The sequence below is a fragment of the Xenopus tropicalis genome, chromosome 8 (assembly GCF_000004195.4).
Source record: "Xenopus tropicalis strain Nigerian chromosome 8, UCB_Xtro_10.0, whole genome shotgun sequence".
Lineage (NCBI taxonomy): Eukaryota > Metazoa > Chordata > Amphibia > Anura > Pipidae > Xenopus > Xenopus tropicalis.
Genome location: NC_030684.2, coordinates 12,205,990 through 12,219,145, shown reverse-complemented (window position 1 = coordinate 12,219,145; position 13,156 = coordinate 12,205,990). Strand labels below are relative to the sequence as shown.

Here is a 13,156-nt window from a genome sequence, read left to right as displayed (position 1 = left end):
CCTCTCTGTCTCCTTTATAAAGCAAAGCTGTCTGCAGGAGGGAAGCGGACGATAAAACTTGCCAGAAAGTGAGGTTGTTCTCTAAGTGGAGAAAGGAACCTATAACAAAAAAAGGAATTCTCATTCACAGCGCCACCCTGTGGGAGTTGGGGGCACACACACTGAAACTGTAATAGTGACAGTACCATAAAATATTCTGTTCTAGTTGCTGTATGGCAGAATAGGTATTCCTCTGTACTATTTCAGCAGGAACAGCCTTTGCTCATAGCCTATACAGAGAGATACCATAAAACTATGGCACATAGGGATCCCCCTGTACTAAGTACAATTCAGCAGGAACAGCCCCCTTAGTTTGCTCATAGCCTGTACAGAGAGATACCATAAAACTATGGCAGTATAGGGATTCCCCTGTACTAAGCACAATTCAGCAGGAACAGCCCCCTAAGTTTTCTCATAGCATGTACAGAGAGATACCATAAAACTATGGCACATAGGGATTCCCCTGTACTAAGCACAATTCAGCAGGAACAGCCCCCTAAGTTTGCTCATAGCCTGTACAGAGAGATACCGTAAAACTATGGCACATAGGGATTCCCCTGTACTAAGCACAATTCAGCAGGAACAGCCCCCTAAGTTTGCTCATAGCCTGTACAGAGAGATTCCATAAAACTATGGCACATAGGGATTCCCCTGTACTAAGCACAATTCAGCAGGAACAGCCCCCTAAGTTTGCTCATAGCCTGTACAGAGAGATACCATAAAACTATGGCACATAGGGATTCCCCTGTACTAAGCACAATTCAGCAGGAACAGCCCCCTAAGTTTTCTCATAGCATGTACAGAGAGATACCATAAAACTATGGCACATAGGGATTCCCCTGTACTAAGCACAATTCAGCAGGAACAGCCCCCTAAGTTTGCTCATAGCCTGTACAGAGAGATACCATAAAACTATGGCAGCATAGGGATTCCCCTGTACTAAGCACAATTCAGCAGGAACAGCCCCCCTAAGTTTGCTCACAGGTCCCCAGCAGAGGAGAACACTTCGGCCGTGCTTCATATCTTACAATAAACAGAAATAGTACTTAATCCTGACTGTACACAGATAGGTTTAAAACATTTATTTTGACCTTTGAGACACACATATCCTGTCTCTCCGCTCGTCGCTTCCCCTTCACTTTAAACACGAGTCCATGTTGTGGGAATTTGCCCCTCTATGTACAATTCCCCTTCTCAGTCTCTGTATAACCCTCATGCAAGGACATGATAAAAAATAATAATAATTAAGATCACATTGACCCCCCCCCTCCCGCTAGAATACTGATATTTACAGGAAATGTACACACTGCCCTCTACTGGACAGAAGAGTAATGGCATGGCTTTGGGGGGCGGAGTTTGGAGAAAAAGAAAATAAAAAACACAAACTCCAAGGTTGGACATAAAGTGGCTTTTCAGGGTGCGAGTCTTTTACTGGTTTGCGTCGTTTTCCTCTTGGGAAAGTCCTCGGTGACGTTACAAACGTATATTTTTATGGTTTTAACCCTAAAATGCCTGGGTTGGTGGGTGGAGGAATATTCCCGCGGAGACATGGCACAGAGCTTTTCCTGACACTGACAGTTTAGGAGATGGCACAAAAAGGTATCCCACAAGACAAAAAAAGGACAACACTGGGTGGGGCAACCCATGGCTGTGGGAGGGGTCAGCTGGGTGCGGTCAAAGGTAAACAAGCTCATTGGCCCCTCCCACTTTTAAAAAGAAAAAAAACTCGCTCTACAAAGTAGGCGGAGGATTCCAATGCGTTTCACGCTCTTCAGTCTCTGGATTTTTTTAATTCGCCGCCACTCTTAAGTTTTCTCGTCCCTTTCTGTTTTGCGCCGGGTGATGTTGCGAGGTTTTATCTTTAGGGACAGTTCCCACAGAGCCTCCTCGGCCAGGTGGTCGCTGAAGTCGTTGAAGAAGGAGATGATTTCGTCGTTGCGGCGGATCTCGTAATGTCTGCAAGCGGGGAGAAAAAGAGCGCAAAGATGCCATGTTACTGCACGGTTCTACTGCCACAGCCTATGGAAATATTCTTGTGTAGTCTGTGGGAGGAGCTATGGCAGCATAGGGATTCCCCTGTACTAAGCACAATTCAGCAGGAACAGCCCCCTAAGTTTGCTCATTGCCTGTACAGAGAGATACCATAAAACTATGGCAGTATAGGGATTCCCCTGTACTAAGCACAATTCAGCAGGAACAGCCCCCTAAGTTTGCTCATAGCCTGTACAGAGAGATACCATAAAACTATGGCAGCATAGGGATTCCGCTGTACTAAGCACAATTCAGCAGGAACAGCCCCCTAAGTTTGCTCATAGTCTGTACAGAGAGATACCATAAAACTATGGCAGCATAGGGATTCCCCTGTACTAAGCACAATTCAGCAGGAACAGCCCCCTAAGTTTGCTCATAGCCTGTACAGAGAGATACCATAAAACTATGGCAGCATAGGGATTCCCCTGTACTAAGCACAATTCAGCAGGAACAGCCCCCTAAGTTTGCTCATAGCCTGTACAGAGAGATACCATAAAACTATGGCAGCATAGGGATTCCCCTGTACTAAGCACAATTCAGCAGGAACAGCCCCCTACGTTAAGGCCTCCAGAAGGCCCAAAGTACTTACACTTGCTGGAATCGCCTCATACTGTCCAAAATGTTGAACTGCTGCCAACGCTTGGAGAAGTTGACTTTCCCATCAATGTGGTCGGGGTTCCCCAGATGTACAAAGGTAAGATCCTGCAGGATCAGGCCTCTGTTGGGAGGGGACACAAGAAGGAAACATGGTAAAGCCGTGCCATGGACGCACAGACATAGTAGTTTAGGCTGAAAAAAGACACACGTGCATCATAAGCAAAGAGACACTCACAAGTAGGGGATACAGGGGGGTTCAACTTCAGCCAGGGCTGCCCTATAGGCTCTGAAGGAGGACGAGCTGTCAATCAATGTGCAGTATTCCGCCAGGCCCTGGTCCGGATGGAAACAAGAAAGGGTTACCCCTGCCCTTCACTTACCCCTCCCCGTCTGCTCTACTGCAGAGTATTACCCTCTCCCCCTTAATTACCTCTGACGTCTGCTTCTGCCATTCTAGCCTGCGAATGGGGGCGGAGTCCAGCGCGGACAGGATGGCAAGGTAGGAGTTAAAGTTGTTCAGTTTCCGAAGGTGCTGTGAGGCGGAAGTCAAGAAAAAGAGATTTATTAGGATTCTGCATGTTCCTCCCACCCCTCCCAGTAATGGAACGTGCTAAATGGGTTAAAAACTATACCATTTATTTGCTTGAAGCTTCTGTGTACAGTAGGGGGTACAGCAGCCCCACGGCAGGGATATCCCTGCCACTAACAGTGTCCCTCTGTGCTTCTTTATAACTTCCTGCTCTTGCCTGGCCCTCCCCCTGGGGTCAGTGACACTGCACATGCTCAATGGTGCCACCGCTTTCAGTGCCTACTGGGCATGCTCAGTGCTTACCTAATGTTACTAGCTAGCTTGGGTAGAAACCAATGAACCCCCCCGCCTCCCCCCATGTTCCATACATATGCAGTAAACCAGCATGGCAGTAATGCCCTCACCTTCATGATTTTAATGAATTTAAGCAGCAATCGCTCTCGGTCCTGGGCTTTCTCCTGAAGCATGATAATAGATCGGACCCTGCGTGGAACGAAACCGGGACACAGAGTCAGTTGAAACCCTATTGGTCGGCTAACAGCTCCCTCCCCCATATCACAAAACACCCCCATGGACTCACCAGTATGACATGTTGTTAAAGTGCTCTGTGAACTGTGTTAAATTGGGGCTCTTCTCCTCGTTTTGCTCTTTTGCCCAAAGCAGAACCTCAGGAATCTAAAGGGTAGAATATTTTTATTCATTTCCATGGGTCATAGAACAATTAAGCACAATTCAGCAGGAACAGCCCCCTAAGTTTGCTCATAGCCTGTACAGAGAGATACCATAAAACTATGGCACATAGGGATTCCCCTGTACTAAGCACAATTCAGCAGGAACAGCCCCCTAAGTTTGCTCATAGCCTGTACAGAGAGATACCATAAAACTATGGCACATAGGGATTCCCCTGTACTAAGCACAATTCAGCAGGAACAGCCCCCTAAGTTTGCTCATAGCCTGTACAGAGAGATACCATAAAACTATGGCACATAGGGATTCCCCTGTACTAAGCACAATTCAGCAGGAACAGCCCCCTAAGTTTGCTCATAGCCTGTACAGAGAGATACCATAAAACTATGGCACATAGGGATTCCCCTGTACTAAGCACAATTCAGCAGGAACAGCCCCCTAAATCTGCTCATAGCCTGTACAGAGAGATACCATAAAACTATGGCACATAGGGATTCCCCTGTACTAAGCACAATTCAGCAGGAACAGCCCCTAGGTTTGCCCATAGCCGGTACAGAGAGATACCATAAAACTATGGCAGCATAGGGATTCCCCTGTACTAAGCACAATTCAGCAGGAACAGCCCCCTAAATCTGCTCATAGCCTGTATCGGATCACCTGCAGAGCTTCCCTTATGATTAAGGCACCAACATACACACAATCAGTGATATCTCTAACCTATGTACATTTGAGGGCTGTAACATGGGGACTCAGTCTCTTACCTCTATTTTATAGAAGAGTTCTGCATCCAGCAGAGTCAGCTGCTCTGCAATTTCAAGACTGTGGAAATCGTGGAGCGTCCCTGGCCTGAAAATAAACAACAATACAGTTGGTAACATTGGATCGGCAATGGCGCACATATCCCAAACAGTACGCAGCTAAGGGACAACCTTACCTTGCTGCTACTCCTCTGGCAGCCAGGGGCTTAAGTGCAGAATTGGCGTGGTGCAGCATTCTCTTATTCTCCACCTTTTCCAGAATGTTCTTGCGCAAGATGCGAGCCAGGCTAAGTTCCCCTTTACACACCAGACGGAAGACGAGTTCCATCAGCAGCTTCAGGATCTCATCTGTCATCTCGACCAAGCTGCAAAGTAAAGGCAGAATACTGTTACTGTCAGCACATTTTAAAATGGAAAGCCTTTCCTATGGCTTTTTATATGCACTGCTGGTTCTGACTCCTAACACAAAGCAGCAGACACTTTCTTAATTTCTTTCTGATCAGTCAGAAGGAATTCAGAGCGCATAGGCATTACTTCAGTTAGAGATGGAACTATATCTTACCATAACTCGTCCACCACTCTCACCAGCACAAAGAAGGTGTTCTTGCTCACGCGCTGCTTGAAAGTGTCTTGAAAGTGACAGAACCTCTCATATGTGGGCTGGAAGTTAAAGGCTAAATACAGCTTTAAAATTGTAATTCAACAGACAGACAGCAGGGGGCAGAAAACACACACAGGTAATTAGTTAACACTGAGCGTTTAAGGCATTTTCCCAGCAATTATGTTGTGTCTTTCCCTGGCTGTACAGGACTAAAGCTCTCACTGCTAAAGGTGAACTGGAATCCAAGGCCACTAAAGTGCATATTGAAAAGGATATCTGTACTGGAGCTTCTGAATCAGCTCCTCGGGGGTAATAAAGGTGCGGTATGTTGTCAGGAAGGCTTCGAAGTACAGGACGAGATCTGTAGGAGAGATACAAAGAGAACGGATCATTAGCGGGTTATAAAAAATAAAATCGGGACAACAGAATGCCTAGTGGGGTGCTAGGTTATGGGGGTGCTGGGATCTGCATGGTTTCCTTTGCTCCTTCCCGCACTAATATAAAAGAGCTAATTGACCCTGAAATTAACTTTTAGTATGACGAAGACAACTGAACTGTTTCTGTTCAGCAGCTTTCAGGTCTGAATGTTTAACTGTGAACTGGTTGCTAGGCTCCCACTTTCCCTAGCAACACTGCAGGAGAGGGTGTATAAAGCAAGAACGACCTGATGATTGAAACGTAGATCCCGTTTGCTGTGTAAGGAAGTCATTTGCTTTATGTTACGGAGTTACACAGAGGGCAATATAAATGCCCTAAGTGGAGCCTGATCTCACTGATAAGGAAGCAGGGTGGGGTTACAGCCTGCACCCACCCACCCACATCTGACAGGAGTGAGCTCATCCACGGCTCTGCCTGCTCCGACACGCAAGGGCCCCGGGGGCGGGGGGATTCGTCATCCGAAAGGAAGTGTCTCTGGAATGCAGCACAGATTCCAGGGGCAGACAACTTCCCTTCAGGACAATGGAAGGCCTTACTGTAAAGCTAATGGAACAGCTAAAATAAGACAAAATATGGTATTTTCTATGAGATGGTTAATGTTAATGTAAAGATAAACTTTATTTTTCCTGCTGCAAGCAACTCACTCCTGCTGCGAGGCTCTGATTGACAGCAGGAGCAACTGGTTGCACCTAGGGAAACCGCTAGGATCCCTGAAGCAGCATTTGCCGATGCATAGGCGTGTCATGTGGAACTGCACCTCACCTTTGCGATCGGTTTCCGTTGCATGGACCAGCAAGATGTCACCCGAGCCGCCCCGCACGTCCGGTCCATCATCACCCTGTGAAAGGACAGACAAGCTTGGTAAAGATAAGATCATGTGATCACTTTACCTTCCTTCTTCAGGATGGGGTCCTGGCCTACCTCTTGCTTCAGGGTCAGCTTAGCCATAATCTCGTTATGGTCAACAAGGGAGAGTTCATCGAGCTCTTCTTCCTCTTCCCCCTCGCCATTCTCATCGCTGTGGCAATCGGGGGACTTTGGAGGCCTGGAGGCAGAATGGGTGGGGAAACAAAAGAACTTAGTGGTGCCCAACACATCTTCAGCTGCATGATTACAGGTAAGGAGGAGTTCCCTATATGTATAACAGGCGGAAAGATCCGATTGCACTGCATTAAATGAGGTGGAATCTAGTACCAATGGAAGGGGCTTTTAATTTCACTGCTCTGCTGTTCATCTGAAGGGTTAAACAGTAGGGCACCCATGAACCAATAAGTACCTCTCTGAAGCCTCGTGGTTGTCTTTGCCTGGCAGACAGGGCAGGGTGCAGTTCTGCTGAGGCCCTTCATTGGGTAAAGGAGAATCCTGCAGAGAGAGAACGCACATCAGGGAAACGAATTCCTCTAGGGGGGAGAAATTTCCCACTGGGCGCAGTAGGCTCTATATGAGCAGCCATATTGATTAGGGGCCACTGGTCAATAAATTCAGTGAACCATGACAACAGTCACCACAGAGTGCCCTCCCCGTTGGACAGTGATGGACTAGGCTTTCTAATGATCGTTAAAGGGATTAGTGGAGTGCTACTCATTATAAATGCCCCGTCACTCGTCTGCCCCGCTAACACACACTGCATATCTCACAGCTGTCTTTGGGGGACAGAAGAGAAAGCAAAGGGCATGATAGAAAGAGGGAGTCAACCCCAAAAATAATTTTTTTGCCTTATAAACAAACACTACTTCTAATAGTAATTATATATACATATAAGTCAAAAACCATTGCAAATTTGTAATGAATGTACATTGCAGAGTTGCTTAGAATTAGGTTTTCTTTTTATTGGGCAAAAATTATATTTTGGGTTGACTTGTCCTATAAAGGCATAATGGAGAGCGAGAAGGACAAGATAGACAGAGAGAGAGGACATGGTAGAGAGGGAAAAGGACATAGTGGAAAAACGGAGAAAGAAGATAGAGCTTGAGAGAATGACAAGTTTAAGAAGGTGTAGGGCAAGATGAAAAAAGACAAGATGGAGAGACAGAAGGGCGAGGTGGAGAGTGGGAGAAGGACGAGATGGAGAGTGGGAGAAGGACGAGGTGGAGAGTGGTAGAAGGACGAGGTGGAGAGTGGTAGAAGGACGAGGTGGAGAGTGGTAGAAGGACGAGATGGAGAGTGGGAGAAGGACGAGATGGAGAGTGGGAGAAGGACGAGATGGAGAGTGGGAGAAGGACGAGATGGAGAGTGGGAGAAGGACGAGATGGAGAGTGGGAGAAGGGCATGATAAACAGAGAGAGGGGTAAATGGAGAGAGTCAAGGACATGATGGAGAGCAAGAAAGACAAGATAAACAGACAGAGAGAGGACATGGTGGAGAATACGGAGAAATAAGTGCAAGAGCTTGAGAGAATCGCAACTTTGAGGAGTAGGGAGACGGAAAAAGAAACAAGTTGGAGATAGAGAGAAAGGGTGAGATGGATCATGCTGGAGAGGCAGAAGGACCATGCTGGATACAGAGAAGAACAAGATGAGGACAAAAGGGCAAGATGGATGAAGACAACAGGGCAGGGTAAGGAGAGCAATATGGAGAAGACAGGACAAGAAGATAACAGTAAGACATAAGATATAAAGGTGGCAAGGCAAGATGGAGGCAGTAGGGTACGATGGTGATGATTGATATTTTTGTTGCCCAGCTCACATCTTCTATATCTATGGGTTGGTGATAGGAGAAGTGCTTCAACAACACCCGAGTGGCCACAGGTTGGAGAGTCCTACTTTTATGGATAATTGTACCACCCTGTAACAACTAAACCCAGCCCCGCACACACTGACAGATACAGGATCAAACGTATCCAGACTTGGGATCTGCTTGTGATAGGATCCAGCAGAACATGATTTCTATAGGCAGCTATAAGAAATCATTCCCTTTGTGTAGCTTGGCGACAAGCATATGGTAGCGAGTGCAGGATATTATGGGTTGTGGGAACACTCACAAGCAGCAGAGATGGGGCCATGCAGTCACACTGAATGAACAGAACATTAAAGCAGAAGACACCTCCAAACCCAATATGTACCAAGCACGCCTAAGATTTCATATCTCCAAGACCAAAGCTTCTCCGGTTGAACTAAAAATTCCCAGCAGCCACAGCCCACCAAAATTTATCTTAGGTGGAAGTTCTTCTTCATAATAGCCGAGACCTGATGGCCCTCACTAACCACTGATGGGTATAGACACACTATGGATGGGTGGATAATAGCCGAGACCTGATGGCCCTCACTAACCACTGATGGGTATAGACACACTATGGATGGGTGGATAATAGCCGAGACCTGATGGCCCTCACTAACCACTGATGGGTATAGACACACTATGGATGGGTGGATAATAGCCGAGACCTGATGGCCCTCACTAACCACTGATGGGTATAGACACACTATGGATGGGTGGATAATAGCCGAGACCTGATGGCCCTCACTAACCACTGATGGGTATAGACACACTATGGATGGGTGGATAATAGCCGAGACCTGATGGCCCTCACTAACCACTGATGGGTATAGACACACTATGGATGGGTGGATAATAGCCGAGACCTGATGGCCCTCACTAATCACTGGTTGAGCACACACTATGGATGGGTGGACCACGTCAGTCCCCACTCACTACTGTTGAGTAGAGACAATCTCCACCCACACCAATGGGCCCTTGAACCCCCAGCAACTAATCATACACAACATACTGCAGACTGGAGCAGTTCATTGGCCAGCCTTTCCGCTGGTCTCTCTGCCAGTGGGAATTGCTCCAGTTTCTTATTTGCTGATCTGATCCTAGTATTGACCCTTGCCTGCCCTGCTTGGTCTTCTGGTACAAATTAAATGCAAAAATGAACACTGCTCCCTAAAGTATAATAAAAGAAAAATTGCCCATGGTTATTGAGCACCATGTGTAGCACCAATAAACTGCCTTGAATATAGTCATTATGGGAAGGAACATGCATAACCCCAAGAACGTATTGTTAATAAAGTTGCAGTATTTTGAAATCTGCAAAGTCAAAATCTATTTATTTGGGTTTGTATCCCCTTTAATATGTAGCAAATGGCAATGACAGGGGGCTGACGTTTCTGGGGAGTCAGGAGGTGGCGTTATCCATCTGAAAGGTGGCACTGTACAATCTCTGCCATGACTTTGAAGGACATTGCAATTTAGAAAAAGGAAGAACACAAGCTGATTGTTAAATGGGAATCTAAGAGAATTGTGCCAAGGGTTTTGCCATGCAGATATGTTACGTGGTCAGTGTGCGGCCTGCAATGGAGAAGCACTCGGCACTACAACTCCCAGCATGCTTCGTTAAATATACCTTTATTACGTGCTGGAGAATGCTGGGACTTGTAGTGCCATGGCAGGTTAAAGATAGGGATGTACCAAATCCACTATTCTCGGTGCATCCCTAGTTAAAGGACACACTGTATTAGTGTGAATGTTGCCCTTCTCTGACATGGGGTGCAGTGGGGCAGAGCAGCGGGGAGGTGAGAAGGGCATTCGGTCCAATGCTGGGCATGCAGCAAGCTGGCAGTGCTGCTTCCTTACTTACACCACCAAAGGAAAAAGACTCTCCGTTGCTTTGCCCAGAGGAATAAAGGTTGACGTATTCCCCCTCGCCCACCTCCTCGCTGGCATTTTCACTCTATGGGGGGGGGAAGAGAGCGGAGGGCAAAGGTTTGATTGAATGGCATGTGTAAATTCCCCCATGTTGTGGGAAACCCTGGGCAAGCTGAGTGCTTGAAGGTATAGTGGCCAAGTCTTTCCTCAGGTTGCCTCTCTACCCTACAAACACTAACAGCGATCCTTTGGCATTGGCTCCTGTACCGGGGCAGTTAATGCCACAGTGGCCCCAAGTGAAAGGGGACAGTAGCCCTGCAGAGGCATACCCTTTATTAATAAGCAGCTGGGGTGGGCTCCAACAATGACCCTCTGTATTCCCACAGATGTCGGGTGGAGTTGCACGAAGCTCTCTCCTTTAGCAATGGGATAGGTGGCCCCTAAACGCACCAGAAGACGCCTGATACAGCAAGCGACTGCCCGCACACACATACAAAGTTCTCCATTGTCCCTGCTACAAACAGTGCAGGCACATTATATTCATTTCAGATATTAAACCACAAATCCCAGCACCCTTTCATGGCATTTGGTGGGATGCTGAGAGTTGTAGTTTAAGCACAGGAGGGCTGCAAGGTGCCCATCGCATTGAGAATGCTATCCAATCACAGGAAGGTAAAGCTCTCCAACGCAAACCTGACACACGATTGAATGCGAAACCAGGGGCAGACAAGCCCTCCAGTAATATACGACTGCAAGCATTGGGGTGAGATAATAATGGCAACGCCACAACACATGTGCCCGCTACAGATGGGGAGTGGCATATACAGCACAATGAATACAGAAGCATGAAGGGCTGGAACCAATGAGGTTGCAGAAAGCAGGTGAGTTGCCATAAAGCAATGCCCCATCACCCCCTCCAGCGCGCACACACTGCCCCTTCTCACCGCTGATGTTTGCAAGGTGCCGGAGAGAGAAGGCTCATAGGCAAGGCAGGTAGGTGGGGTCCCGCAGGAGCTGCCACCCTGAGAGGGAGGTAAGGGGGGGCGGAGGGGTACTTGGGGCATGGCGGGGGGAGAAGAGGCGGAGTCGGAGAGCACGGGGGAGAAGCGGGAGGAGTAGAAGATGGCAGGGGCCAGAAGTGGTGGGGCTTGGTTATGAGGGGCAAAATCCTGGGAGTAGGAGCGGAAAACAGATTTGTACTGGGGGGCAATGGATGAGAGGGGGACAGAAGGAGGAGGTTAAAACAAACAAAAAAAAAAAGGAAAGAAAAGCAGATTAGTGTAAAAGCAGTTTAGTAGCAAGCACACCCACCCAGGAACCCCCGCTCACCGGCCCGGAGTCACCCCTGTATGTATACAGAATCCCAACATAGGCAGCACCCCATACGCTGGAATCAAGATCCAAATGCAAACAATGACGGCACTCACAGGAGTCTGCACAACACAAACTTGTAGGTCACAAAAAAAGTGAGGTTTTTATTTACCCATCCAACGTTTCAGGTCCCAACTGAAGAAAGCTCCAGTCAGGAACGGAAATGTTGGAGGGATAAATAAAAACCTCACTTATTTGTGACCTACATGTTTGTGTTGTGCAAACTCCTGTGAGTGCCGTCATTGTATATATATGTGTGTATGAAAGCCTATACATAATATACTGTACTAATGGGTGGGGAGCTGCCACATTGCTTGGAACAGCACAGGAATTATTCACGGACAGTAAGAGAGCAGCCCCTAGTGGCCATACAATGTACTGCCATTACTATGCAGGAAGCCTTGGGTGGGGCAAGTGGAAGTAAAGCTGCACACAATAAGCGATATCCTCATGTTATAGTAAGGGCAGAAACGGAAAGTAGCCTGCGCCTATTATTAGTATAAACTTCTCTTTTATGCAAGTGGGAAAGTCGGATGGGGAAGTTATTTAATGGCTGTAAGCACAAAGCCAATCTGCAGGGGCATATGGGGAGCCTTAATAGTATAGCCTTAGTATATGCCTGCATGGTGAAGCTTAGGGGCAGATTTATTATACTTGGACACAACGCCAGGCTTTGCCTTAAAAAATCTGGCGTTCGGACAGGGAAATTCTCAATTTTTTTATTTTACACAGCATAATAAATAGGCCCCTTAGAGTACAGTGGGCTGTACCAATCCATTCATTCTGAGAGAGGTGCCTGTGAGTACAGTGGGCTATACCATTTAACCTAAGGGACGAGGCTGTGAGTACAGTGGGCTATACCATTTAACCTAAGGGACGAGGCTGTGAGTACAGTGGGCTATACCATTTAACCTAAAGTAGGAGGCTGTCAGTACAGTGGGCTATACCATTTAACCTAAAGTAGGAGGCTGTGAGTACAGTGGGCTATACAATTTAACCTAAAGTAGGAGGCTGAGAGTACAGTGGGCTATACCATTTAACCTATGAGAGGAGGCTGTGAGTAGAGAGGGTTATACCATTTAACCTAAGAGAGGAGGCTGTGAGTACAGTGGGTTATACCATTTAACCTAAGAGAGGAGGCTGTGAGTACAGTGGGTTATACCATTTAACCTAAGAGAGGAGGCTGTGAGTACAGTGGGCTATACCATTTAACCTAAGAGAGGAGGCTGTGAGTACAGTGGGTTATACCATTTAACCTAAGAGAGGAGGCTGTGAGTACAGTGGGTTATACCATTTAACCTAAGAGAGGAGGCTGTGAGTACAGAGGGCTATACCATTTAACCTAAGGGAGGAGGCTGTGGGTACAGAGGGCTATACCATTTAACCTATGAGAGGAGGCTATGAGTACAGAGGGCTATACCATTTAACCTAAGAGAGGAGGTTGTAAATACAGTAGGCTATACCATTTATCCTAAGGGGGGAGGCTGTGAGTACAGTGGGTTATACCATTTAACCTAA

General features: G+C 47.1%; 1 protein-coding gene across 5 annotated transcripts in view; it reads right to left on the bottom strand.

Moving 5' to 3' along the window:
* Window positions 1-1,106: 1,106 nt before the first annotated feature.
* Window positions 1,107-13,156, bottom strand: part of rapgef1 (Rap guanine nucleotide exchange factor 1) — a 59,329-nt gene continuing 47,279 nt past the window's right edge. For 2 of the 5 annotated variants that reach the window (XM_012968551.3, XM_012968553.3), the window contains 14 exons: window positions 10,260-10,352; window positions 6,957-7,042; window positions 6,602-6,725; window positions 6,443-6,518; window positions 5,519-5,603; window positions 5,204-5,296; window positions 4,818-5,006; window positions 4,645-4,729; window positions 3,777-3,871; window positions 3,601-3,679; window positions 3,098-3,199; window positions 2,903-3,000; window positions 2,660-2,788; window positions 1,107-1,995 (listed from right to left, as the gene is read on the bottom strand). In XM_012968551.3, the coding sequence (XP_012824005.1) occupies window positions 1,845-1,995; window positions 2,660-2,788; window positions 2,903-3,000; window positions 3,098-3,199; window positions 3,601-3,679; window positions 3,777-3,871; window positions 4,645-4,729; window positions 4,818-5,006; window positions 5,204-5,296; window positions 5,519-5,603; window positions 6,443-6,518; window positions 6,602-6,725; window positions 6,957-7,042; window positions 10,260-10,352 (1,485 nt within the window). In that variant the 3' untranslated portion in view covers window positions 1,107-1,844. 5 annotated transcript variants of the gene reach the window in all.